The sequence below is a fragment of the Carcharhinus amblyrhynchos genome, chromosome 14 (assembly GCF_965287045.1).
Source record: "Carcharhinus amblyrhynchos chromosome 14, sCarAmb.v2.hapA, whole genome shotgun sequence".
In the NCBI taxonomy this organism is placed as follows: Eukaryota; Metazoa; Chordata; class Chondrichthyes; order Carcharhiniformes; family Carcharhinidae; genus Carcharhinus; species Carcharhinus amblyrhynchos.
Window position 1 is genome coordinate 36,456,998 of NC_137337.1, and position 25,523 is coordinate 36,482,520.

The 25,523-nt window shown below is 44.7% G+C and overlaps 1 protein-coding gene across 1 annotated transcript in view; it reads right to left on the reverse strand.

The window, feature by feature from the left end:
- Positions 1–25,523, reverse strand: part of nid2a (nidogen 2a (osteonidogen)) — a 133,137-nt gene that overhangs the window by 25,174 nt on the left and 82,440 nt on the right. The window contains exons 24-27 of the mRNA XM_080202687.1: positions 8,974–9,219; positions 7,988–8,227; positions 5,771–6,010; positions 4,057–4,302 (exon numbers count right to left, since the gene is read on the reverse strand). Coding sequence (XP_080058813.1) covers positions 4,057–4,302; positions 5,771–6,010; positions 7,988–8,227; positions 8,974–9,219 — 972 coding nt within the window. The remainder of the gene's footprint in view (positions 1–4,056; positions 4,303–5,770; positions 6,011–7,987; positions 8,228–8,973; positions 9,220–25,523) is intronic.

The window sequence follows — 25,523 nt, forward strand, 5'->3', positions numbered from 1 at the left end:
CTGGCCACAAAGGAAGATAGTTGTGGTTGTTAGTGGTCAATCAATCACCTCAGTTTCAGGACATTGCCACAGGTGGTCCCAGGGGAACAGCCTAGGCCCAACTATCTTCAGCTGCTTCATTCCATCATAAAGTCAGAAGAGAGGATGTTCACTGATGATTGCAAATGTTCAGCACTACTTGCGAGTCCTCAGATACTAAAGCAGTCCATGAGCAAATGCAGCAAGGCCTGGACAATATCCAGGCTTGGATTGACCAATGGCAAGTAACATTCACATCTCATAAGTGTCAGGGCAGTGACCATCTCCAACAAGAGAGAATCGAAACATCTGCCCTTGGCATTAAATGATATTACTATCCCAGAATCTCCCACTATCAACATCCTGGGAGTTACTCTTGACCAAAAATTGAACTGGACTAGCCATATAAATACTGTGGCTACAGGAGCAGGTCAGAGCCAGGAATCCTGTAGTGAGTAACTCACCTCCTCAAAGCCTGTCCACCATCTACAAGGCATAAGTTAGGAGTGCGATGGAATACCCTCATTTCCCTGGATGAGTGCAGCTACAAAAACACTCAAAAAGCTTGACACCATCCATGACAAAGCAGCCCACTTGATTGGCATTCCTTCCACAAACATTCACTTCCTCCACTACTGATGCACAGTGGCAGCAGTTGCACTCCAGGAACTCACCAAAACTCCTTAGGCAGCATCTTCCAAATCCACCAGCACTATCATCTAGAAAGTCAAGGGCAGTAGATACATGGGAACACCACCACCATCTCCTCCAAGCTGTTCACCATCCTGACTTGGAAATATATTGCTGTTCCTTTACTGCCGCTGGGTCAAAGTCCTGAAACTCCCTCCCCAACAGCTTTGTGGGCGCACACGTACCACATGGACTGCAGCTGCTCAAGAAGGTAACTCACCACCACCTTCTCAAGGACAATTAGGATTGGACCATGAATGCTGGTCTAGCCAACGACACCCATATCCCTTGAAATAGTATTATAACAAGAAACCTGAACCAGGTGGGCCGCATAAATGGCCAGCACTCCTGCCCAAGAAATCTGAGAAATTCATTCTCAGAAGAAGGCCATTCAGCCCATTGTGTGCGTGTGTGTGTGTGTCAGCTGAAACGGAGCTTTTCAGTTTAATTTTACTTGCCAGTTCTTTGCCTGTAGTCTTTCAGGTCACAGTTCTTCAACTGCAGACCCAAGTTCTTTTTAAATGTTGTGAAGGTTTCTGCCTTTACCACCTTTTCAGATCATGAATTCCAGGCCCTCATCATCCTCTGGATGAAATATTTCGAGTCGGTATGGTAGTATTGTTGAGAAAAGACATCTTGTCAAAACTTTTCATCTTGCACTCATCAGGACAATTACAAGAATAACAAAGTCTTTTTCAAACAGTGCTTTGCAGTGAATTGTCAGTCACCATTAATTGCTGCATTGTCAATGGCAATGCCTCTATCAGACTTCACTTGCCATCCAATCAACACTCTCTGCTTATGCAGTATAAGTTTCCCCCTAACATTGCTATTCTTGTGATTGTCCTGATATGTGCAAAGCTTCCACAAAACGTCTTTTTTCAGAAACACTCAAAAATATTCTCAACTTGCCCAAATCCTTCTACCAATTATTTTAAATCCACGCCTCCAGTTTTTGACCTCTGGCTAAAGGGAATAAGTAAAAAAGTTAAAGTTTATTTATGAGTCACAAGTAGGCTTACATACACACTGCAATGAAGTTACTGTGAAAATCTCCTACTCGCCACACTCCAGCGCCTATTCGGGTACACTGAGGGAGAATTTAGCATGGCCAATGCACCTAACCTGCACATCTTTGTTCTGTGGGAGAAAACTGGAGCACCCAGAGGAAATCACGCAGACATGGGGAGAACATGCAAATTTCATGCAGACAGTGACCCAAGCCGGGAATTGAACCCGGATCCCTGGAGCTGTGAGGCAGCACTGTACCACCGTGCTGCCCCAGTAAGCGATTTGAATCTACTCTATTTAGGCCCCTCATAATTTTGAACACCTCAATTAAATCTCCTCAGTCTCCTCTTCTCAAGAAAGCAACACCAGCCTATCCAATCTTTCTTCAGAGCTAAAATTCTTCATTCCAGGCAACATCCTCGTTAATCTGCTCTGTACTCTCTCCAGCGTGATCACATCCTTTTTGTATTGGGATAATTAGGGCTGTACAAAATATTTTAGTTATTGCCTAACCAACACTTTATACAGTTCTAGCTCAACTTCCCTGTTCTTATATTTTGTACCTCAGCTAATTATATCCATTATACCTTCTAAAAACTTCATTCACTAATCCTGCTATCTTCAGCATTATGTGAACATACACTCCAACGTCCCTCTGTTCCTCTACACTTCTCAGTATCTGGCTTTTTATTGTATGTTTCCATGTCTTTGTTCGTCCTCTTCAAGTGCATTACTTCATAACTCTCCAAATTACATTCCAGTTGCCAATTTTCTGTCCATCAGATTCCTTCCTGCAGTCTTCTTTCTCACTATCAACCACATAACCAACTTTTGCATCATTTGCAAAGTCCTTAACCGTAGTTGTGGATCATTTAGATCAGGGTGGCACAGTGGCTAGCACTGTTACCTCACAGCGTCAAGGACCTGGGTTCAATTCTAGCCTTGGGTTACTGTCTGTCTGGAGTCTGCATGTCCTCCCCGTGTCTGTTTGGGTTTCCTATGGGTGCTCTGGTTTCTTCCCACAGTCCAAATATGGCAGGTTAGGTGGATTAGCCGTGCTAAATTGCCCCTTATTGCCCAAAGATTTGCACGTTAGGCAGATTAGCCATGCTAAATTGCCCCTTAGTGCCCAAAGACGTGTAAGTTCGGTGGATTAGCCATGGTAAATGTGCAGGGTTACAAGGATAGGGTGGAGGGGAGGGCCTGGGTGGGAGGCTCCTTCACAGCGTTGGTGCAGGCTCGATGGGCTGAATGGCCTCTTTTTGCACTGTAGGGATTCTATGCGTTCTATCAGTAAATGGACCGCATGGGTGGCCCTCCTTCATCTCAGTGGGCCGTAAGATTGAAATTAGGATTGTTCACTAACCATGACCCCAAGAATAAAATTAAATACACTTAATACACACAAAATATTTCACAATGAGTTATAGAAAATGCTTAAACATTTATATATCAATAGAACATTCATCAACGTCAAATGGTAAAAACAAAAGAAACGTTTACGCTTTGGACACAGAGGGAGCGCACGGCTCAGACAATGAATGCTGTGTGCAGTCAGCATGCACCTCACTTCACTTGCCCTTGTGCATCACCTCAGTCATACTGGTAGGAAAACAAATACGCAAACTGACATCAACGGAGTGCAGCAACCCTGCATGCGGGCAACCATCAGCAAAATGTCTCACTGGTGGCACTCGGAACCCAATGGGTCGCACGGGGCCCCAGGTTGGCCACCACTAATTTAGATTGTACATGAAAACTGGTCATGCTTAAAGTGGTTTAAACATCAAAAGCATCGTGATGTTCTGTGAACTTAGTATGGACTCAAAATTCAAAATTGTTGAATTTAAATATATCAAATTAATTTTCAGCACTCAATTCCCACTTTGCTGCGCTTTTTACATTGTTAATTTAAATTAGTGGACAAGCTTTTATCACAAAAATATTCAAATTTTCAGGAGTAAACTGTACAACCATTTGTTAAAATGTGAATGCTCACCACCAATTATTCCAAGGCCTTTGGGAACTACATACACTTTAAAAATGCTGCAGAATTATGTACTGGAAAATCCAGCTAACTCCAGAAGCAGCCTTATTCAGTCATACAAGTTTGCAATGCTGCTTGTGCCAGCAGTACTTGGAGCCAGCCCGCATGCTGTTCAACAGGCTGTTGTTTTTATGGAACTTACATGCTTAAAGCTCACTTTGTTCCAAACCATTGGATTCCCTTTGATGCCAAATGACATGAGGCAGTGGTGGAGTTGGGATGAAACCGATTATACACCCAGGCAGACATCATTACAGTACTTTCAAAAATAAAACTGTATATTGACTGACCTCGTAGCCCACACTGTGGCTGATCATGTCCAGGGAGTGTCCTGGTTTCAGGAATTTCCCGGCCTAATTCATCAACACACCAGCAGTGGCCTGTACTGCTGTGGCACTGCAGGGGCCTGAAGTTCCCTTCTGCGTCACACTGAGGGACATGTATACCAAGAGCAGGTCGAGCGCTGTGAACATTGAGTTCTGCTTGTATTTGATCGCGCTGCTCCACACAAGCTGTTTTCAGACGTTCAGTTGGCACTAAATCAATCAAAAAGAAAGAAGTCAGGTCTCAAAATATCACACAGGTAAAAGTATGAAAGGCAACATTCAAGGATTTAATATTATGTTTGGTATTTTCGTATTCCACAACCCACTTCACCAAACTGAACACGCAGCATCCAGTCCATGATAAGAACATAAGAAATAGGAGCAGGAGTAGGCCACCTAGCCCTTCGAGCCTGCCCCGCCGTTCAATAAGATCATGGCTGATCTGAAGTGGATCAGTTCCACTTTCCCGCTTTCTCCCCATAATCCTTAATTCCCTTGTCTGTCAAAAACCTATCTACCTGTGACTTAAATATATTTAGCGAGGTAGTCTCCACCACTTCAGTGGGCAGAGAATTCCAGAGATTCATCACCCTTTGAGTGAAGAAGCTCCTCCTCAACTCCGTTCTAAACTGCCCCTCCCCCTTATCTTGAGGCTGTGCCCTCTAGTCCTGCTATCCTTTCTGAGTGGGAAGAATCTCTCTACCTCTACCCTATCCATCCCTTTCATTATCTTATATGTCTCTATAAGATCCCCCCTCATCCTTCTAAACTCCAACGAGTACAGACCCAGTCTATTTAGTCTCTCTTCATAGTCCAACCCCCTCATCTCCGGTATCAGTCTGCGTGACCATAAGACCATATGATAAAGCTTGCACGACCATAAGACCATAAGCTACAAGAACAGAATTAGGCCATTCGGCCCATCGAGTCTGCTCCACCATTCAATCATGGCTGACAAGTTTCTCAACCCCATTCTCCTGCCCTTTCTCCGTAACTTTTGATCCCCTTGCCAATCAAGAACGTTTCTATCTCTGTCTTAAATACACTCATTCACCTGACCTCCCCAGCCTTCTGTGGCAATGAATTCCATAGATTCACCACCCGCTGGCTGAAGGTATTTCTCCTCATCTCGGTTATGAAGGATTGTCCTTATACTCTGAGACTGTGCCTTCAGATTCTAGTCCCTCCTACTAATGGAAACCCCAGTAATAGAACTCAACGGGCACAGAGAAAATCAACATTTAACTCATTTAGCTTCCCTGAAAACATTTCCAGCAACTCTTCAGTTGCATTTTAATTAAGTGTGAAGCATCCTTCAGTGATAGCACCCTTACCTCAGTCAGAAGACTGTGCTTCCAGCCACACTGCAGAAACTTACGAACAAATTCAAGGCCAGCACTTCATTACAGTTCTAACTCAGTTGCTATGTTTTAGATAAGATGTTAAACTGAAGTCCCATCTTTCTCTTGTTTTGATGCAAAAGGTCCCATAGAATGGTAAGGGAATTCTGGCCAAAATGAATCCCTCACCCATGGCTTCAAAATGAGCAGCAAGATATTGCTGTTTGTGGAACCTTGTTGTGCGCAAATTTGCTACCATGTTTCCCACATATAACAGTGAATGCACCTCAAATGTACTTAATTATACTGTATTTTGCTTAATTAAAACACTGACTGACCTGGCACTCCACATTGTGGTTGGCTAGTTCCAGGTGCTGTCCGAGTCCCAGGAATTTCTTGTCCATTTTCATTCACACACCAGCAGTAGCCTGTGCTGCCGTGACATTGCAGAGGCCTGAAGTTCCCTTCTTCATCACACTCAGGGATATAGGCTCCAACAAGAGGTTCACGCAGGTTCAACTCTGCTCGCAGTCTGTCTCGATGCTGCTCACAAGCTGTTTTTGGGCGTTCACTGGTTGCTAATTAGAAAGAAAAGAATTGTTGGGAATTATTACATAACAAAAGCATAAATTTTTGAGATTGTCCACTGTAACTTCCTTTTTTGTACACTGTTTATTACCAGTCTATGAAAGACACTGAAGGCAATATATATTTCAAAAATGTTACACTTCACTTATAATTTTAACTTATCACCTCAGATTGATCCCAATGACAGATGGGCAAGTGTGCACGTGCGAGAGAGGGGAGCGAGTGTGCACGTGCGAGAGAGAGGACCGAGTGTGCACGTGCGAGAGAGAGGACCGAGTGTGCACGTGCGAGAGAGAGGACCGAGTGTGCACGTGCGAGAGAGAGGACCGAGTGTGCACGTGCGAGACAGAGGAGCAAGTGTGCACGTGCGTGAGAGAGGGGTGAGTGTGTACGTGTGTGAGAGAGGGGTGAGTGTGTACGTGTGTGAGAGAGGGGTGAGTGTGTACGTGTGTGAGAGAGGGGTGAGTGTGTACGTGTGTGAGAGTGGGGGTGAATATGTATGTGTGTATGAGAGAGGGATGAGTGCATGTGTGTGTGTGTGTGTGTGTGAGAGAGAGGGGTGACTGTGCATGTGAGAGAGAGGGGTGAGTGTGTGTGTGGGAGAGATAGGTGAGTGTGTGTGTGTAAGACAGGGGTGACTGTGTGTGTGAGAGACAGAAGGGTGACTGTGTGTGTGAGAAAGAGGGGTGAATGTGTGTGTGAGAGAGGGGTGACTGTGTGTGTGTGTGTATGAGAGAGAGGGATGAGTGTGTATGTGAGAGAGGGATGAGTGTGTATGTGTGAGAGGGGTGAGTGTGTGTGTGAGAGAGAGAGGGGTGAGTATGTGTGTGTGTGAGAAGGGTGAGTATGTGTGTGTGTGAGAAGGGTGAGGATGTGTGTGTGAGAGAGGGGTGAGTGTGTGTGAGAGAGAGGTGTGTGTGTGTGTGAGAGAGGGCTTTCTGTGTGTGAGAGAGAGGGGTGAGTATGTGTGTGTGTGTGAGAAGGGTGAGTGTGTGTGTGAGAGGGGTGTGTGTGTGTGTGTGTGTGTGTGTGTGTGTGTGTGTGTGTGTGTGTGTGTGTGTGTGAGAGAGGGGTGTGTGTGAGTGAGAGGGGTGTGTGGGTATGTGTGTGTGTGTGTGTGAGAGGGATGAGAATGTGTGTGTGTGTGAGAGGGGTGAGTGTGTGTGTGTGTGTGTAAGAGGGGTGAGTGTGTGTGTGTGTGTGTGTGTGTGTGTGTGTGTGTGTGTGTGAGAGAGAGAGAGAGAGAGAGAGAGAGGGATGAGAGTGTGTGTGTGTGAGAGGGGTGAGTGTGTGTGTGTGAGAGGGGTGAGTGTGTGTGTGTGAGAGGGGTGAGTGTGTGTGTGTGTGTGTGTGTGAGAGAAGGATGAGAGTGTGTGAAGTGAGTGGGGTATGTATGTGTGAGGGGTGACTGTGTGAGGGGGAGTGGGATGAGTGTGTGCGTGAGGTGAGAGGGCTGAGTGTGTGCATGTGAGGAATGAGTGTGCGAGGGGGAGTGGGATGAGTGTGTGTGAGAGATAAGTGAGTGTGTGTGAGATGAATTGGAGAGAGGATTACACTCTTCATAGGAAACTGTCCACAGACACTCCCAGCTTCAAACAGGTTCTTGTCTCCCATATTTCTGAGTCAGAGCATCCTGTGACAGTCCTCTCTGCTGACCACACTAGCTGCAGCTCTGTCTCTGAGGCCACTCTCTGCTTCCCCCCACCTCACACCTCACTATCTGTCCTCTCACTTTCTGTACAAATTGAAATCTGCCCTGTCAATCTAGCTGCCTTTATTTCAGGTGCAAAATACATTTCCACAGCCTTTGACTTGGGGCCCTACACACCATGGTAAACAAGCCATGCAGGCCTGTTATCAAACAGATATCTTACCAGAAATCTTTATTACTTCATTTTTCTGTGAATTACAGAACAGTCCAAATGTCTAAAAAACTTTTCATTCATAGTAAATTAAAACTGACTGACCTGGCGCTCCACACTGTGGTTGACCAGTTCCAGGTGCTGTCCGAGTCCCAGGAATTTCTTGTCCATTTTCATTCACACACCAGCAGTAGCCTGTGCTGCCGTGACATTGCAGAGGTCTGAAGTTCCCTTCTTCATCACACTGAGGGATATAGGCTCCAACAAGAGGTTCACGCAGATTCATCTCTGCTCGCAGTCTGTCTCGATGCTGTTCACAAGTTGTCTTTGGGCGTTCAATATGTTCTAATCAGTAAAAAGAAACTTTTACAAAACAGAAGTGCAAATCTCTCCATTTGGATGGTGCAACATTGATTTCTTACACAGTGCCTGCGGTCACCAGTCTCAGTATAGGAAAGAAACCAGAACTAGGCCAATCCATTTAACATGTGATATAGTTTGCATGTGATAGCGTTAATTTATCGTTGTAAAATAGGTTCCATGATTTGGGGCTGGGGAGGTGGGGTGGATGGTTGGAGGGGCTGCCATCCTTGATGATGTAACCAGAGTGAGAGCCACTTCCGTTCTCTTGCTTTTTTCCCGTTACCCGTGTAAATACAATGGATATTTCAAGTGGTGGCAGCGGGCATGGCAGACACACATGACCATGCGGCAGGACAAGCTTTCCTGTGGTGAAATCCGCTGTCAGCTGAAAATACTCAACGATGGGGGAGCCCAGCTCATCTGTGCAAAAGATGATGCTGAGGCATTTGTTACAATCTTCAGCCGAAAGTGCCTTGACATGCAATGGCATTACCATTACTGAATCCTCCAGTATCAACAGCCTGGGAATTATCACTGACCACAAACTTAACTGAACTAGCCAGATAAATACTGTGTCTACAACAGCAGGTCCCGATTCCCCAAAGCCTAATATGAATTCCACTCACTTACTTCTCCGATATTCAAGACTCGCCAAAAACAACTCTCTTTGAGCTCCTCAGTTTTTCTATAATAAGGGGTAATTTTCTTTAATTAAAACACTGACTGACCTGGTACTCCACACTGTGGTTGACTAGTTCCAGGTGGTGTCCGAGTCCCTGAAATTTCCTCCCCCCTTTCATTCACACACCAGCAGTAGCCTGTGCTGCTGTGACATTGCAGAGGCCTGAAGTTTCCTTCTTCATCACACTCAGGGATATGGACTCCAACCAGAACGTGAGACCCACGAAGGTTCACCTCTGCTTGTAGTCTCTCTCGATGCCTTTCACAAACAGTCTTAGGTCGTCCAATGGGTTCTAAACAAACAAAAAATAAACTTTCATGAAACAAGAGTACAAATGACTCAAATGGAGTCTGTAATATTGATTTCTTACAAGTTGCCTACGGTAACCTGTAGCACTATAGAAAAGTGGTTAAGCCAATGTACCATAAAGTGTAATATAACTCATTCATTTTCTCAACTGGCTTCCGCCATTGTCACCACTAGAGTTATAACGTACCCAATGCAAATCAGATTTCCAAAGACTAATGCAAAGTTTATTTTGGACACCACTCTGGATTTTGTTTTCATTTGTAATTGGATAAATGTTCTTTTATTTGTTTTTTTATGAGTAACCCTTATAGCAGCAATCAGAAAATTATCCTTCATGGAGTACAGTTGGAAATAGCTTCTTTTGATAGAACGTAATTGTGTATGATTAATTTACAGGAATGCAATCAGAGAAAAAAAATGACAAGAATGTTCACCTTTACGGTAAGGAGACTGGAGTATTAGCTTAAGGAAATCTTGCTTTGGGCATTGGTGAGACCATAGTTGAGAATGGAGGAGTTTTTTTTTGAGAGTCTAACCTAAAACTTGGAAAAATACATGTTTGGAATTCATAGAAGCTGGTTACCATGGCAGTCACCTGTATTTACAGCATGCCTATCAGTCCAATTGAAGTACTGTCAAGACTTTTACTCTCCTTATCCAGAAAGGACATACTTGCTTTGGAGGTGGTGTAATTAGATTTCTTCCTGGGGTGAGAGGGCTGTGTTTGGAGAAAAGATTGAGTAGGATAGGCCTCATTGCTTTGGAATTTAGAACAATAAGAGGCAATCTCATTGAACCATACAAAATTCTTACCAGCTTCACTGGTAGATTATAGATACTGTTTCCTGTGACCAGTGAGTCTAGAACCTGGGATCATAGTCACAGGATAAGGGATTAGCCATTTAGGACAGAGATTAGGTGAACCCTTTACACTCAGAGTTGTTGACTTTTGGAAGTCGCCTCCCCTGAGGTTTGTGGATACGCATTTAGTGGGTATATTTAAGACCGAGGTCTCTAGAGCTTCAGGCATCAATGGAACCAAGGGATATGGGATAAGAACTTCTAGAAGTTAATTTAGAAGTTCAGCCCCGATCTTATTGAATGGTGGAACAGGCTCAAGGGCACATGTAGCCTAATCCTGCACCTTTTTTCTATATTCTTGTAGTGATTATAGTAAACAGTTAAAATTTTATTTCAAAAATATTTTATTCTCTTTTGCATCAGTTATTTTGCTGATTATTTGTATTTAATACTTCATTCATATATTTGTGCATTTCATCTGCTTCTCAATCTTAGGATGCAATGCTCCCATTTTGGGGCTAAGTGTTGTGATGGGCAGCTCTGATGGTGCCAGTCCCGCTGGCCAGATGGGTGGAATACCGCGCCAGATTCTGTGCTTGGAACCTCATTAATTATGCACAGACGAGTTTCCCTCCGACTCTTCCAGTGGGGCGGCTGCAGATTCATCCATCCATCCTCAGCTGGCAGGTTCAAAGGTCCCAGCACCATATTTGAATACCAGTCCCGCACACTCATATCACTCTCTCCAGCCAGCCTCTCTTCACCAGACTGCGCAGGGTGCCAGCAACCCAGAGGAAAAAGGATAGCAGCCTCAAGAAAAAGTATTTTCCTTGATTCAACCACCCCTCCCCAGGATCATCACACACAAGATGTCTCTGCCTCACTTGAACCTCTACCCACCACATTTGGAGTTATCATCCAGCCCCTTCCAGTAAACAATGTGGTATCACTTTGACTCCCTTGTCTGTGAGCTTTTCATGCAGCTTTGACAGGGTCCAGCTTCCCTTCTCCCCATCTTCCCTCTGCCTTCCATTGTTCATCTTCTTCATCTACCTCCTTGCCCCTCTGCCTGCCCTCGTGAATCCTCACATTCTCCCAACTCCTTGCACAGCCCTCCTTTCACATTGCCCATCTGTGCCCATGCCCAGCCTTACCTTGCACTCCATCTCAGCCTTGCAGATGTTTGTTGCAGTGGCTGCATGAGTCCCACAGCACCGTGCTGTCCAGATAGACACAGGGGTATGACATCAAGGGGAAGGAGACCCTGTGCTCCCCAACCCCAGGTACAGGAGGGTCCATGGGTCCAGCAACAGGGTGCTGTCCATGAAGACCAGCTCTGCATGGAGATGAAGGCAGAACATGGTCTGCCCGGCAGAGTGGTGAACAGTGCATCAGGGCCAGCACAGCATGATGGCAGGAAGGCTTTATTGCACTCACTCCAAAGTCTCTGCCTTGTACACACCATTCTTTAGCAATTGGGTTTCAGGCCAATATAATTTTGTACTTCTGTGACACAAGATTGAAGCTCTGATGGGAGGTCAGTGAGCAGCTGTTTTAATGAACATAAGAACATAAGAAATAGGAGCAGGAGTAGGCCGTCTAGCCCCTCGAGCCTGCCCCGCCATTCAATAAGATCATGGCTGATCTGTCGCAGCTCAGTTCCACATTCCCGCCCTCTCCCCATAACCCTTAATCCCCTTGCCTATCAAAAACCTATCAACCCGCGTCTTAAAAATATTTAGCGAGGCAGCTTCCACCACTTCAACGGGCAGAAAATTCCAGAGATTCACCACCCTTTGAGTGAAGAAGTTCCTCCTCAACTCCGTTCTAAACCGCCCCCCCTTTATCTTGAGGCTGTGCCCTCTAGTCCTACTATCCTTTCTGAGCGGGAAGAGTCTCTCCACCTCTATCCTATCCATCCCATTCATCATCTTATATGTCTCAATGCGATCCCCCCTCATTCTTCTAAACTCTAACGAGTACAAGCCTAGTTTATTCAGCCTCTCCTCATAGTTCAATCCCCTCAACTCCGGAATCAGCCTAGTAAACCTCCTCTGCACTCCCTCCAAGGCCAAAATATCCTTGCATAAGTGTGGCGACCAAAACTGCACACAGTACTCCAGCTGCGGCCTCACCAATGCCCTATACAGCTGCAGCAAGACCTCCCTACGTTTATATTCAATCCCCCTTGCTATGAAGGCCAGCATCCCATTCGCCTTCCTGACCACCTGCTGCACCTGCAGGCTGGGTTTTTGTGACTCATGCACAAGGACCCTGAGGTCCCTCTGCATTGTCGCATGCTGCAGTTTTTCGCCACGTAAGTAATAGTCCTTCCTACTATTATTCCTACCAAAGTGGACAACCTCACATTTGCCAACATTAAATTCCATTTGCCAGTTCCTGGCCCATTCGCCCAGCCTATCTAGATCCTTCTGCAGGCTTTCCACACCCTCCGCACAATTTGCCGTTTCACCAATCTTGGTGTCATCAGCAAATTTCGACACCATACACTCGGTTCCCTCCTCCAGATCATCTATATAAATGGTAAATAGCTGAGGCCCCAGCACCGACCCCTAGGGCACCCCACTAGTCACCAACCGCCAATCCGAATAGCACCCATTGACCCCCCAGTCTCTGCCTCCTATTTGACAGCCAATCCTCTATCCACGCTAACACCCTACCCCCAACTCCATGTCCCCTGACCTTCTGCAATAACCTTTTGTGAGGCACCTTGTCAAACGCCTTCTGAAAATCAAGAAAGACCACATCCACCGGCTCTTCTCTATCCACCGCCCTGGACACATCCTCATAGAACTCCAATAAATTCGTCAGACATGACTTCCCCTTAACGAAACCGTGCTGCGTCTGCTCTACCAAACAATTCTCCTCAAGATGCCTCGCTACTTTCTCCTTGATCACGGATTCTAACATTTTTCCTACAACAGACGTTAAACTAACAGGCCTATAATTCCCCGCCTTTTGCCTGCCACCCTTCTTAAACAACGGCGTAACATTAGTCGTTTTCCAATCTTCCGGCACCTCCCCGGAATCCAGCGAGCATTCTTGAGATGCAAATGAACACAGTGAGCATTCATGAGATGCAAATGAACACAAATAGCAATCACACCACCAGCCAGCAGGAAGACTAATCCATCATTAACCTGCCTATAATACTCCTGCCAAGGCCAATGTTCTATCACCATAACCTTTATTCACAACATGGAAAAGAATCACTTCTGCAGCTAACAGCTCACATGCTCCAGCTGCGGGATCTACAGAATAACGGACCGGGTTCAGGCAATGGGGTTTAAGCCTCGCTGCTTACTTCCCTTGCTTGCTCATTAGGGGAATTAATACTCTGCAAAAACCAAGGGGAGAACAATTGATGATTCCCCCATATCCTTTGTGGGCACCATGACATCACTATTGGTAGAATTACAACGTAATTTTACGTCAGTGGGTTCTGACTTTTTTGCTCCCACTAATTCTCTGCTCCTGCCCACAGCGCGAGGGTGGGAGAATTCTGCTCTTATGAGTGGGGATGTGCTGTGTGCTGGATGATAACAGGAGAGGATAATGGAAGAGCTGGTGGGGGAAAAAAATCGGGAAGGATAATTAGATCTTTTGCGTGGAAATGAATGTGGTCAGACCTTCTGTTGCCGTCATACATACAGCACAATGCCAAACAGTAATGATAGGCACTACATACACAGGAAATGGAAGATGACCACATCAGCAGTTTCTGTGAATTACAGGCTGGTGTTTCTCCAAGCTCCCAATTAGAGTCATTCACAGTTATAGAGTTATTATAGGCACAGGAGGCCATTCGGTCTATCAGGTTCATGCAGTCTCTCCTTGGAACAATCCAATCAGTCTTACACCTCAGCTTGATCCCCACAGCACTGCATATGTTAATTTATTTCAAGTGTCCATCCAACTTCCTTTTGAAATTGTTGGTTGTTTCCACTTGCACTAGCTTCATGAGTAGCAGATTCCCGATCATTAGCATTCACTGTATGAAATGTTCTTTCTTATATTTCCCCTGCATTTCTTACCCAAAACCTTATATCTGAATTTTCTAACCCTTCTACCATCAGCTAATAGGAACAGTTTTTCTTCATCTATATATTCAAACCTGCCATAATTTTGTACACCTCTATTAATTCTCCTCTCAATTTTCTTTGCTCCAAGGAGAACAACCTCAACTTTTCCAACTTAACCTTGTAATGAGAAGTCCCCATCCCATGAAGCATTCTGAGTCTCTACATCTTTGGAAGGATCCTCACATACTTCCTAAAGTGTGGTGGCCAGAACTAGATGTAATACTCTAGTTGGGGCCTAACCAGAGCTTTATACAGATATAGCAGCGCTTTCCTGCTTTTGTACTCAATACCTCGATTTCTGAAATCCAAGATCCCATAGGCTTTGACAACTGCACTCTCAATATGTCATGGCACCTTCAAAGATCAACTTGTACACACGCCAAAGTCTCTCTGTCCCTGCAGACTATTTAGCACTGTGCCATTGGGCAAAACTTAATGGAGCCTGATGGAATGGATATAATGAGGAAGTCTAGGTGAACTGGGTGGGATCCCTGCATTCAATTCCTGGAGGTAGGAAAACTGATCTGTATTTTAAGGACGGATGTGGAAGGACCCAATGCAGGAATCCCTTCCAGTGGCAGTGGGATATCAGTTAGGCTCAATAACAAGCCACTTGAGAGCACCTAAAGAGTGCCAGTATGAGGTGTCAGACTAAATTCCACTCACTAAGTGCCCCCCATCTCTCCTGCCAAAATATATCACCTCTCACTTCTCCATATTCAATTCCATCTGCCACTTGTCCACCCAACCTACCGGCCTATCGTTTATCCTGTTCCGCAATTTGTTCCAAGGACCAATTTGGTGAAATGCAGCAAAAGCAGCAGTGTTCTTAGCACCAATCATTCTCTAGTCTGAAAAATAACCATTTATGGTGACTCATCTTTTTTTTGCGCTTCAGCCAATTTTTAAAAATCCAATTTGACACGGATCCAGCTAGGTAATGGGATTCAATTTGTTAACCAGCCTTTATGTGGCACTTTGTCAAATGCCTTCCTAAAACAATCCACATGGACAACATTCACTACATTCCCTTCAGCAACCTTCTCTGGTACCCTCATGAAAAAATTCAATTAGATCAGTCAAACATGATTTTCATTTTACAAAGCTGTCCTGGCTATATTTAACCAATTCCAACCTCGCTAACTGCCTGCTGATTTTTTTCCCAGATTGTTGGGAGCAATTCTGGGAGACATAAGCCTCTGCACATCCCTGGCTACCCAATTTCCAGCGTCATCAGCTCCACGCCACAAATTGGCGCGGAGCTGAATAAATTATTCAAATGACCATTTTAATCTCATGGGGCATTTCACTCCAGTTGAGTTTATAACTGCTCCCCAGTAACAGGAGCTGGCTGCCTGACCTCGCTGGAGTGAAGGGGGGCCATGGAGGACTCCCCCCACCACAGGATTGGAGGTAAGGGGGAGGGTGCCCCTGGGCATTGCCAACTTGGAAGTGCAAGCCTGGCCCCCTGGCACTGCCCAAGGGGCAAAGTGGGGGCAGGGCCTCTGGGGGGTTAGGGGGGGAGATCCCGCTGCCACTCTGCACTTTGGGATCAGTGATAGAGGGAGGGAAGGACTGTGATCGGGGCTGGCCCAGACACGTCCTGGAGGCTAACGATCAGAGGGTGGGAAGATCAGAAGGACAGCATTGTGGGTTTGCGGGGCTAGCCAGCAACAGGGGGGGCTACTGCATATGTTCCAATCTCGGCACAGTTCCAGCTCAGTACTATGCTGCTGACCTCTTTAGTAGAAGTCGGCCCCATTCACTGATTTTTAGTGTGATTTATGCTAGAGCACTCTGTGATGCACAAGAGTGTGGGAGATTCACTGTGAAAATCCCACTGATGAAGCCAGTGAGATTTACTCCAGTTTTTACGTGAATTCTACACCTAGAATGTTTTGAGAGAATCCCACTCGTGGTTTCTAAAACTTTGCCCACTATTAATGTCAAACTAACTGGCCTATATTTGTCTGCACTATCCTTGCATTCTTAAAGAAGTGTCATTCCTTTCTCATGGGCTTTCAATGGCAAGGCCAGCATTTGTTGCCCATCCCTTACTGGCCTTGAACTGAGAATTGTGAGACAATTGCACAGGGCAGTTAAGAATCGACCACATTGCTGTGGGCCTGGAGTCAAAAGTAGGCCAGACAGGGTAAGGATGGCAGATTTCCTTCTCCGAAAGGATATTAGTGAGCCAGAGGGGTTTTTGCAGCAATAAAGACCTCCCTACTCTCCCACAACGTCCAGGGATACACTTCATCAGGTCCCAGAGATTTATCTACCTTGATGCGCTTTAAGACTTCCAGCACCTCCTTCGCTATATTATGTACACTCCAACCTTAATCACCACACTCCATGCATTTACTTTCATGCAGATCAACCCTGTCTTTGAATTCTCTTTAGTCCTCATTTGCCTGTTCCTATCTTATATGGAGCAACTGCATTCTCTTTACTGCAACTGCATTCTCGCAACACTCTCATTTCACATACCTTTTCCAGTTCTATATGCTGGTGTCTAACCCCCTGCCAACTTGGTTTAAACTCTCCCCACCTGCACCAATGAGACTTACCATAAGTACACCAGTCCCAGTCCAGTTAAGGTGCAACCCATCCCATTTAAAGAGGTACCTCCTCTCCTAGAACTGGTCCCACTGCTCTGAAGCCCTGCCTCCTGCACCATGGTCCAAGCTATGCATTGATCCTCTCTATTTTGCTACTTATCCTCTGGCTAGCACATGACACTGGGAGTAATCCAGGTGTAGCTAACTTTGAGCTCCTACTTCTTAATGTCATCCTAAGCTCCTGAAAATTTGACTGCTGGTCTTCAGTACCTGCTTCCCCTCACCACCATCACCACCACCACCACCAACCTGGTATCAATGTTAACCACAACTTCTGGCTCCCTTCCTGCCAAAAGAATATTCTGCACTCAGATAACACACCATGTGGGACTCACAGTCACCCTTACAGAAGTGTCTGTCCTCCTATGAAAGCAGCAAAATGGAGTACCTGTTTGAGAATGACTCCTGTACATACTGCCCCTCCCTACTCTCCCAGAATGCTATCCACTAACTCTTCTGAATTCAGCTTGGGTGGATGTGTAGCCATCTCCTGTATCTTCTGATCCAGGAAACTCTCTTCCTTCCTGTTACTCTGCAATGACTCCAGGTGACCTACATGCTGGGAATTCCAGAGCTCGAGTTGAAGCAGCTGGAGACATTTCACACTCTTGAAAACAAAGTAAAGATCTTTTGAGCTCCTCATCCTTCGCTACACAATTGGACTTTTGCTTAATTAAAACACTGACTGACCTGGCACTCCACACCGTGGTTGGCTAGTTCCAGGTGGTGTCCGTGTCCCAGAAATTTCTTGTCCATTTTCATTCACACACCAGCAGTAGCCTGTGCTGCTGTGACATTGCAGAGGCCTGAAGTTCCCTTCTTCATCACACTCGGGGATATGGACTCCAACAAAAGCTTGGGGTCCACGCAGACTCAGCTCTGTTTGCAGTCTCTCTCGCTGCTGTTCACAGGCTGTCTTTGGACGTCCAATGGGTTCTAAACAAACATGATGTGGAGATGTCAGCGTTGGACTGGAGCAAACACAGTAAGGAGTCTCACAACACCAGGTTAAAGTCCAACAGATTTATTTGGTAGCAAAAGCCACTAGCTTTCGGAGCGCTTGTTGCTCCTTCCATTTACCTGATGAAGGAGCAGCAAGCGCTCTGAAAGCTAGTGGCTTTTGCTACCAAATTAGCCTGGTGGACTTTAACTTGGTGCTTTTCTAAACAAACAGATAGAAACTGATTTGAAACAATTTCAAAATAATGCACCAATGTCTCGAATTGTCATGTAACTTCATTTCTTCTGCACTCCTGGTGTCACCCATCTATTTATAGGAATAATATCCAAGCCAATACATTTTAACATAATTCACATGAGATTGTCTTAATCACCACCTCAAATAGTTTCCAACTCAGACACCACCAAGGATCCACCTCTACACAGCAGAATTCAGATTTGTAATGAGTGTTATAAAGCTTATCTCAGACACAACCCTAGACTTCTGTATATGTAATTCCGTATATGTATCATTTTACGAGTATTACTCTGAGGAAATGTTATATCAGCAATTTTCTCAGAAATATTCTTCCTGGAATGTAATTGGAAAGAATTTTCTTTGCTAGAATATAATTGTGGATGATTAATTCACTGGGATATAAGAGGGAAAAAATGACGTCAGATGATTTTATGCAGAGATTTGGACGTCCTTGTATATGAAACACAGGACGTTACATTTGGCAATATCAGCAAATTTTGAAATCCTACTCTACATATGTAGCAAAAACCACAATGAGTCCTAGCGCTGACCCATGGGGTCATCTTCCAGTCTGGAAAATAGTAAATTACCATGACTCATTTTTTCCTATGCTTAAGCCAATTTCTGAAACCCAATTGATACTGATCCTCCTATGCAATGTGATTCAATTTTGCTAACCAATTTTTTATGAGGCACTCTTGTCAAACACAAAATTTATACCGACAGCACTGACCCCATTTCCCTTCATCTAAACTTCTGTTTTTCACCAAAAAATACAGTAGATTAGTGAAGCATGAAATACATTTTACAAAGCCACGTTGGCTATGGTCTCCAAGCACCTGTCAATTTTTTCAACTAACTGTTGATTATTGTCTCCAAAACTTTTAATGACAAAATAATTTGTCTATTGTTGCTAGGATTGATCTAACATCCTTCCTGCGATAAGGGTGCCACCTTTTTCTGATTTTTCCATGGGATGTAGGAATTGCTGGCAAAGGCAGCAATTGTTGTCCATCCTGGCTTGCCCTTCATCTGAGTGGCTTGCTAGGCTATTGCACAGTGCAGTTATACATCACCCACATTGCTGTGGGTCTGCAGTCACATTTAGGTTAGTCAAGGTTAAAAAGCAGGCAGATCTCTTTTTGTAAAGGGCATTAGTAAACAAGATTTTCTTTTAAATTGCAATTGATGATGGCTGGTCTCTATTCCTGAGATTAGCTTTATATTCCCATTTATTATTAACAGCATTTAAGCTCCATCAGTGGCCTTGGTGGGATTCTTACAGCATGAAGCTGATTTTGTGGATCACGAGTTCAGCGATCTTATCACTGAGCCACTGTCTCTACTGCTTTGATCTCTTGATTTCTGCACTTTGCTCCTGTCTCATTTGCTGTCACTTGCCCACTGGTGCCAAGATCAGGACTGCACGTCTTCAGGGTAAGGTCAGTCACAGCAGCCTCCTATACCGACTTCCTGTTTGAGAGTAGCACAAACTCCGAAGACTCTTGTACTTCCTGCTTCTTCCTACTGTTTGGGATGGCCATCCACTAAACAGCCTGAACTGAGCTTGATTGGGTGGGTGGCTACCTCCAATTCACGAAGATGAGTGGAAAAGCAAATTGCGTGGAGGGTGTGGAAAGTCTGCAGAGGGATCTGGATAAGCTAAGAGAGTGGGCGAGGACCTGGCAGATGGAGTACAATGTTACTAAGTGTGAGGTTCTCCACTTTGGCAGAAATAATAGTAGGAGGGATTATAATTTAAAAGGCGAAAAGCTGCAGCATGCTATGGTGCAGAGGGACCTGGGGGTCCTTGTGCACAAGTCACAAAAACCCAGTCTGCAGGGGCAGCAGGTGATCAAGAAGGCGAATGGGATGCTGGCCTTTATAGCAAGGGGGATAGAATATAAAAGCAGGGAGGTCTTGCTGCAACTGTACAGGGTACTGGTGAGGCCGCAGCTGGAGTGCTGTGTGCAGTTTTGGTCACCGCACTTGCGGAAAGATATATTGGCCTTGGAGGGAGTGCAGAGGAGGTTCACTAGGCTGATACCGGAGATGAGGGGGTTTGACTATGGAGAGAGACTAAATAGACTGGGTCTGTACTCATTGAAGTTTAGAAGGCTGAGGGGGAATCTTATAGAGACGTATAAGATAATGAAGGGGATGGATAGGGTAGAGGTAGAGAGATTCATCCCGCTTAGAAAGGATAGCAGGACTAGAGGGCACAGCCTCAAGATAAGGGGGGAGGCAGTTTAGATCAGAGTTGAGGAGGAACTTCTTCACTCAAAGGGTGGTGAATCTCTGGAATTCTCTGCCCGTTGAAGTGGTGGAGGCTACCTCGCTAAAATACATTTAAGTCACGGCTGGATAGGTTTTTGATAGACAAGGGAATTAAGGGTTATGGGGAGAGAACAGGAAAGTGGAACTGAGCCACTTCAGATCAGCCATGATCTTATTGAATGGCGGGGCAGGCTCGAAGGGCTAGATGGCCTACTCCTGCTCCTATTTCTTATGTTCTTAATTCAGGAAACTCTCATTCTCCGTGGTGCTCCATAGTGACCCCAGCTACCCCTCAAGCCCACTCAGAAATCTGGAGCTCAAACTGACACAGCTGGAGACAAACGAAAGACTCTTTAAAATCCTAAGTCTTTGCTACAACTTTGGACATTACGATGTTTAATTAAAACACTGACTGACCCGGTGCTCCACACTGTGGATGACCAGTTCCAGGTGCTGTCCGAGTCCCAGGAATTTCTTGTCCATTTTCATACACACACCAACAGTAACCTGTGCTGCCGTGACATTGCAGAGGTCTGAAGTTCCCTTCTTCATCACACTCAGGGACATGGACTCCAATAAGAGGTTGAGATCCACGCACTCTGTCTCGGTGCTGTTCACAAGCTGTCTTTGGACGTTCACTGCGTTCTAACCAGACAGACAGAAACTATTTGAAACTATTATACAAAATGTAGAAATCTCTCAAATTGGCATGTAACATCAGTCCTTCTTCATTTCTAGTGTCACCAGTCCATTTACAGGAAATAAATTATATCTACTCCAAAATGTTGTAACATAATTCACACACGATTGTCACATCAAATTGTTTCCAACTCTAACACCACCGAAGATCCATCTGTACACAGCAGAGTTCTGATCTGCAATGAATGCCATCTAGTTAGTTGTAGACACAACCCTAGACTTCTGTATCTGTAATTGGATAAATACCCTTTCATGAGTGTTGCTGTGAGGAATTGTTACATTAGACATTGTCTTGCAGAAATATTCTTCCTAAAGTGTAATCGGAGGGAATTTTCTTTGGTAGAATGTAATTGTGGATGATTCATTGACTGGAATATAATGGGGAAAAATGATGTCAGATGATTTTGCACAAAGAGATTTGGAAGTCCTTGAATATGAAATACAGATGTCAATGTACAGCTATAGCACACAACTGGAAAGGCCAATCAAATGTTCATTTTTATTGCAAAGAGGTTTACATATCACATAGAATCCCCACAGCGCAGAAGGTGGTCATTTGGCCCATCGAGTCTGTACTGACCACAATCCCACCCAGGTCCTATTCCCGTAATACTCATTTATCCTCTAATCCCCCTGACATTAGGGTTAAGTTAGGATGGCCAACCTAACCCACACATCTTTGGATTGTGGGAGGAAACTGATGCACCCGGAGAAAGCCCACGCACACACGGGGATAAAGTGCAAACTCCATACAGGCAGTGACCTGAGGCTCGAATTGAACCCGGGTCCATGGCGGTGTGAGGCAGCAGTGCTAACCACTGTGCCACCACGCCATTGGAGTATGAGAGTTAGGGAATCTTGTTTGTGTAGGATAATGATGAGAACACAGGTGAAGCACTGTCTTGAACTTTCCTCTCATGAAGGACACATGAATGATGCAGTTGCCTTGAATTTAATGCAATGAAGATTCATTAGATTGATTCTTGAGATGACAGGGTTGTGCTTTGAGAAGAGATTGATTAGAATGGGAGTTAAAACAATAAGAAGTGACCTGAATGAACCAGAGGAAATTTTAAGAGATTCACAGGTAGATGTGAGAGGTTATTCCCTGAGACTGGTCTGTCTACAAATTGAAATCATGGCCACAAGATGCACAACTGGTCATTTAGCACTGAGATCGGAAGAACTCTCTTCATTCAACGAGTTGTTAATATTTGAAAGTCCCTTCTGTGGACATACAATTGATCGATATATTCAGGACTGAGATCTATAGATTTTTAAACAAAAAGGGAATGAATAAAGGGAGGAAAGTGGAATTAATGTAGAAGTTGAGGCATGATCTTATTGAATGGTGAAGCAGGATCAAGGAGCCATATGACCTACTGCTGCTCTTATTACTTATCCTCTTCAAATTGTTACAGCATAAATATAGAAATCCATTCAAATATTGTTTTTTTAAAAAATTGATTGAACTTTCCTGCATATTTCTGACACTTTCCTGAATATTGCTGAAGAGACATGTTGCAGAAACATTTTGATTTACACTCATCAGGACAAAAGCACGAATGCAAAATTTCTAATAATCACAATAATTTGCTCCAAAGAATGGCAAGTCGAATCTGATTGTTCATGGTGTTACCATGGAGAAAGCAATGGTGAACTATAGGCTCCATGAGTTCCCAATAGTTCAAATATGGCTCAAGGTTTGAGCATATTCTTTTGTTGCAAAGCACAGACCCCTGTGTATGAATGTATGTTACTTCTGGCAAGCTTAAATTAACCATGTTACACCACTGATTATCTTAAATTGGTTGCTTATGTACATATTAACACACTCAGGATTGTTCAATGAATGTGCCCAATCATGGAATCACATTTAACAATGGGTGTTTTAGTTCTGATTTTACATCTGTACTCTGCTGACGTTGAACAATAAAGGAATATGCTGTTTGATTCAGTCAGCCAATTGTTGAGGTGCATGGCTGTCATATTTGGCATTTCACAAGCATTGAAATTCATATAGGGTTTTGCTCAATCGTATGGGATGCTGAACATCTCTGACAACATCTATAAGCTTGTAATGATTGGTATAGTGTGGCCCTCACACCTAAAACATTCCAGTGTTTTCACCTTTCTGTTTGTAGCTTCTTTCTGTCCTTGGTACAATACCCTACCATTTGCCTGCTGAACATGTCTAGTATTCCTGGCAGCCATTTTCATGCTCTGAGAAATTTCTAGAGCCTTCTTAAAACTCAGTGTGACTTCCCTCAACAACTGACCCTAATTGCTGTTCATGTTAATGCTGCAGATCTATCTCTGAGCATTTCGTCTGAAACTGCCTTGAAATCAGTGTCCTGAAAGCTGATGTAATTCTGCCACAAAATTATCTACATTTTATTGCCTGCTTTTTGGAAACGTCTATGAAATTTGAACCTTTGGACAATCATGAGGGCTTTGGAATACGGTGATTCTGGACCACACCAACTAAATCTGCAAATGAAATCTTCCCTGTCGTGACCAGATTCCTCATCAATTGTAAGTCTTGGACACGCACACACACGCACTCGAGAATTAAGCATTGCTTCGCCTCACCCTCTTTTCCATTTGCTAAAAGGAAATGCTGCATCCTTTTCACATATTCACCTCAGTCCTCGCTTCTCCCATCAAACTCTCTGACTGCCCTGAACATAGCCACAATGCTGCAAACTTAAAATTCTATTGAATCAATCGACTCACAATGGAAACTTTAGCTCTTTGCTGTACGCAACCTTGAGTTGGCACGCTGAAAATTGAAAATCTTTGGCCAGAATTTTCCAGCCGTTTACGCTGTCGGGATTCTCCAGTCCTGCCAGGAGTGCTCCCCACCTCCCTTGAGGGTTCTGCAGCAGTGTGGGGGTGACATCAGTGAGAGATCCCATTGACAACGACGGGACCAGAGAATCTGGCTGTGAGCAAACAGCACACTGCCTTCCAGTGCCGGAATCACGCAGCTGGGAGGTCAGAGAATCTTACCCAATGTTTTTGTTTCTTGCATTTCTTCCTCATCACAAAAAAAATGTAGTGACTTGAGACATTGCATTGTTTAAAAAATGATCTTTACTTGACTAAATAATAAAGTTTCACAATGCCAATAACTCAGCAGACCAGCAATAACAATGAGCAGGGAGAACAAGTCTCACCTGGAGAACCTGCAGCCTGAAAAGCTCTCCAAAATCCACTTATGCTCAGAACCCCTCACAGAGACAAGGAAAACAAATTCAAAGATGTATGAGAACATTCTGTACCCCAAATGACAATCTGTAATACCATCTTTCAACTCCCTTCCTAGCTCTTGAAAATCTGATCAGACAACCTCAGTACCGGCCCTCTGTAGATCTCTGTAGATTGGGGCAGCGCTCCGAAAGCTAGTGGCTTTTGCTACCAAAAAAAACCTGTTGGACTTTAACCTGGTGTTATGAGACTTCTTACTGTGTTTAACCCAATCCAACATCGGCATCTCCACATCATGACTACCAGTGACATCGCAAACTGCCGGCTCCAAGTGGAGAGGATCTCCAAGAAGACCGCGCATATCGACACAGACATCAAGTTTCTACAAAGATGCAAGAAAGCAGACAAGATATCGAAAGGACTACAGATCACGAGCCCACTCAGGTCAACCTATAACACAGACTACACTGAGAGACTTTGCCATCGCACCTTTCTCACACTCCTCAACCACCTCATACACCAGCTCTACAGCAAACGCTGCATCCTGGAAACCAAGATACAGTCCATATTCTCAACTTGCGCTCAGGACACAGACCAGCTACAAAACTCTGCCAAGTAGATGAGACAAAGGAATTACACCATCTACATGCACAACAAGAACAGGAAACTTGAGAAACTCAGCATCACCACCAGCAACAATCAAGTCTCCCCCAGCACCGCAGTAGAAAACAGTACCACTGCAGGGAAGTCCATTGTCAACTTATCGGACTACACACTTCAACCAGACGAAATCGAAGTTCCCAGGCAAGGGCTCAATTTCTACCCCACCACCAAAACAGACTCCGTCAGTCTTGCAGCAGATGCAGAGGAATTCATCAGGCGAATGAGGCTGCAGGAGTTCTTCCACAGACCCCAAGAGGCCAACAGCAAATACAATGAGACAGCCAGTGAACCGGAACAGCTGACAGAGAGATCCGCAGTGCAGCAACCAAAGAAGAAACAGTCAAATTGGACTCCTCCAGAAGGCCACTGCCCTCAACTTGACATGTATTCCCAAGCCATCAGGAGGTGAGTCAACACCAGATTCATAGCTGCACTCACAAGGCAGCCCCGAACATCACCCAAGCACAACACAACGCCATCCGCGCTCTCAAGACCAACTGCGACATTGTCACCAAACCAGCAGACAAAGGAGGGGCCATCATCATACTGAACAGAACAGATTACTGCAAAGAAGTGTATCGACAACTGAACAACGAGGAACATTGCAGACAGCTACCCGCAGATCCGCCCAAAGAACACACCCGTCAACTCAACAGACTGATCAAGACCTTTGATCCGGAACTTCAGAGCACCCTCTATGCTCTCATCCCATGTA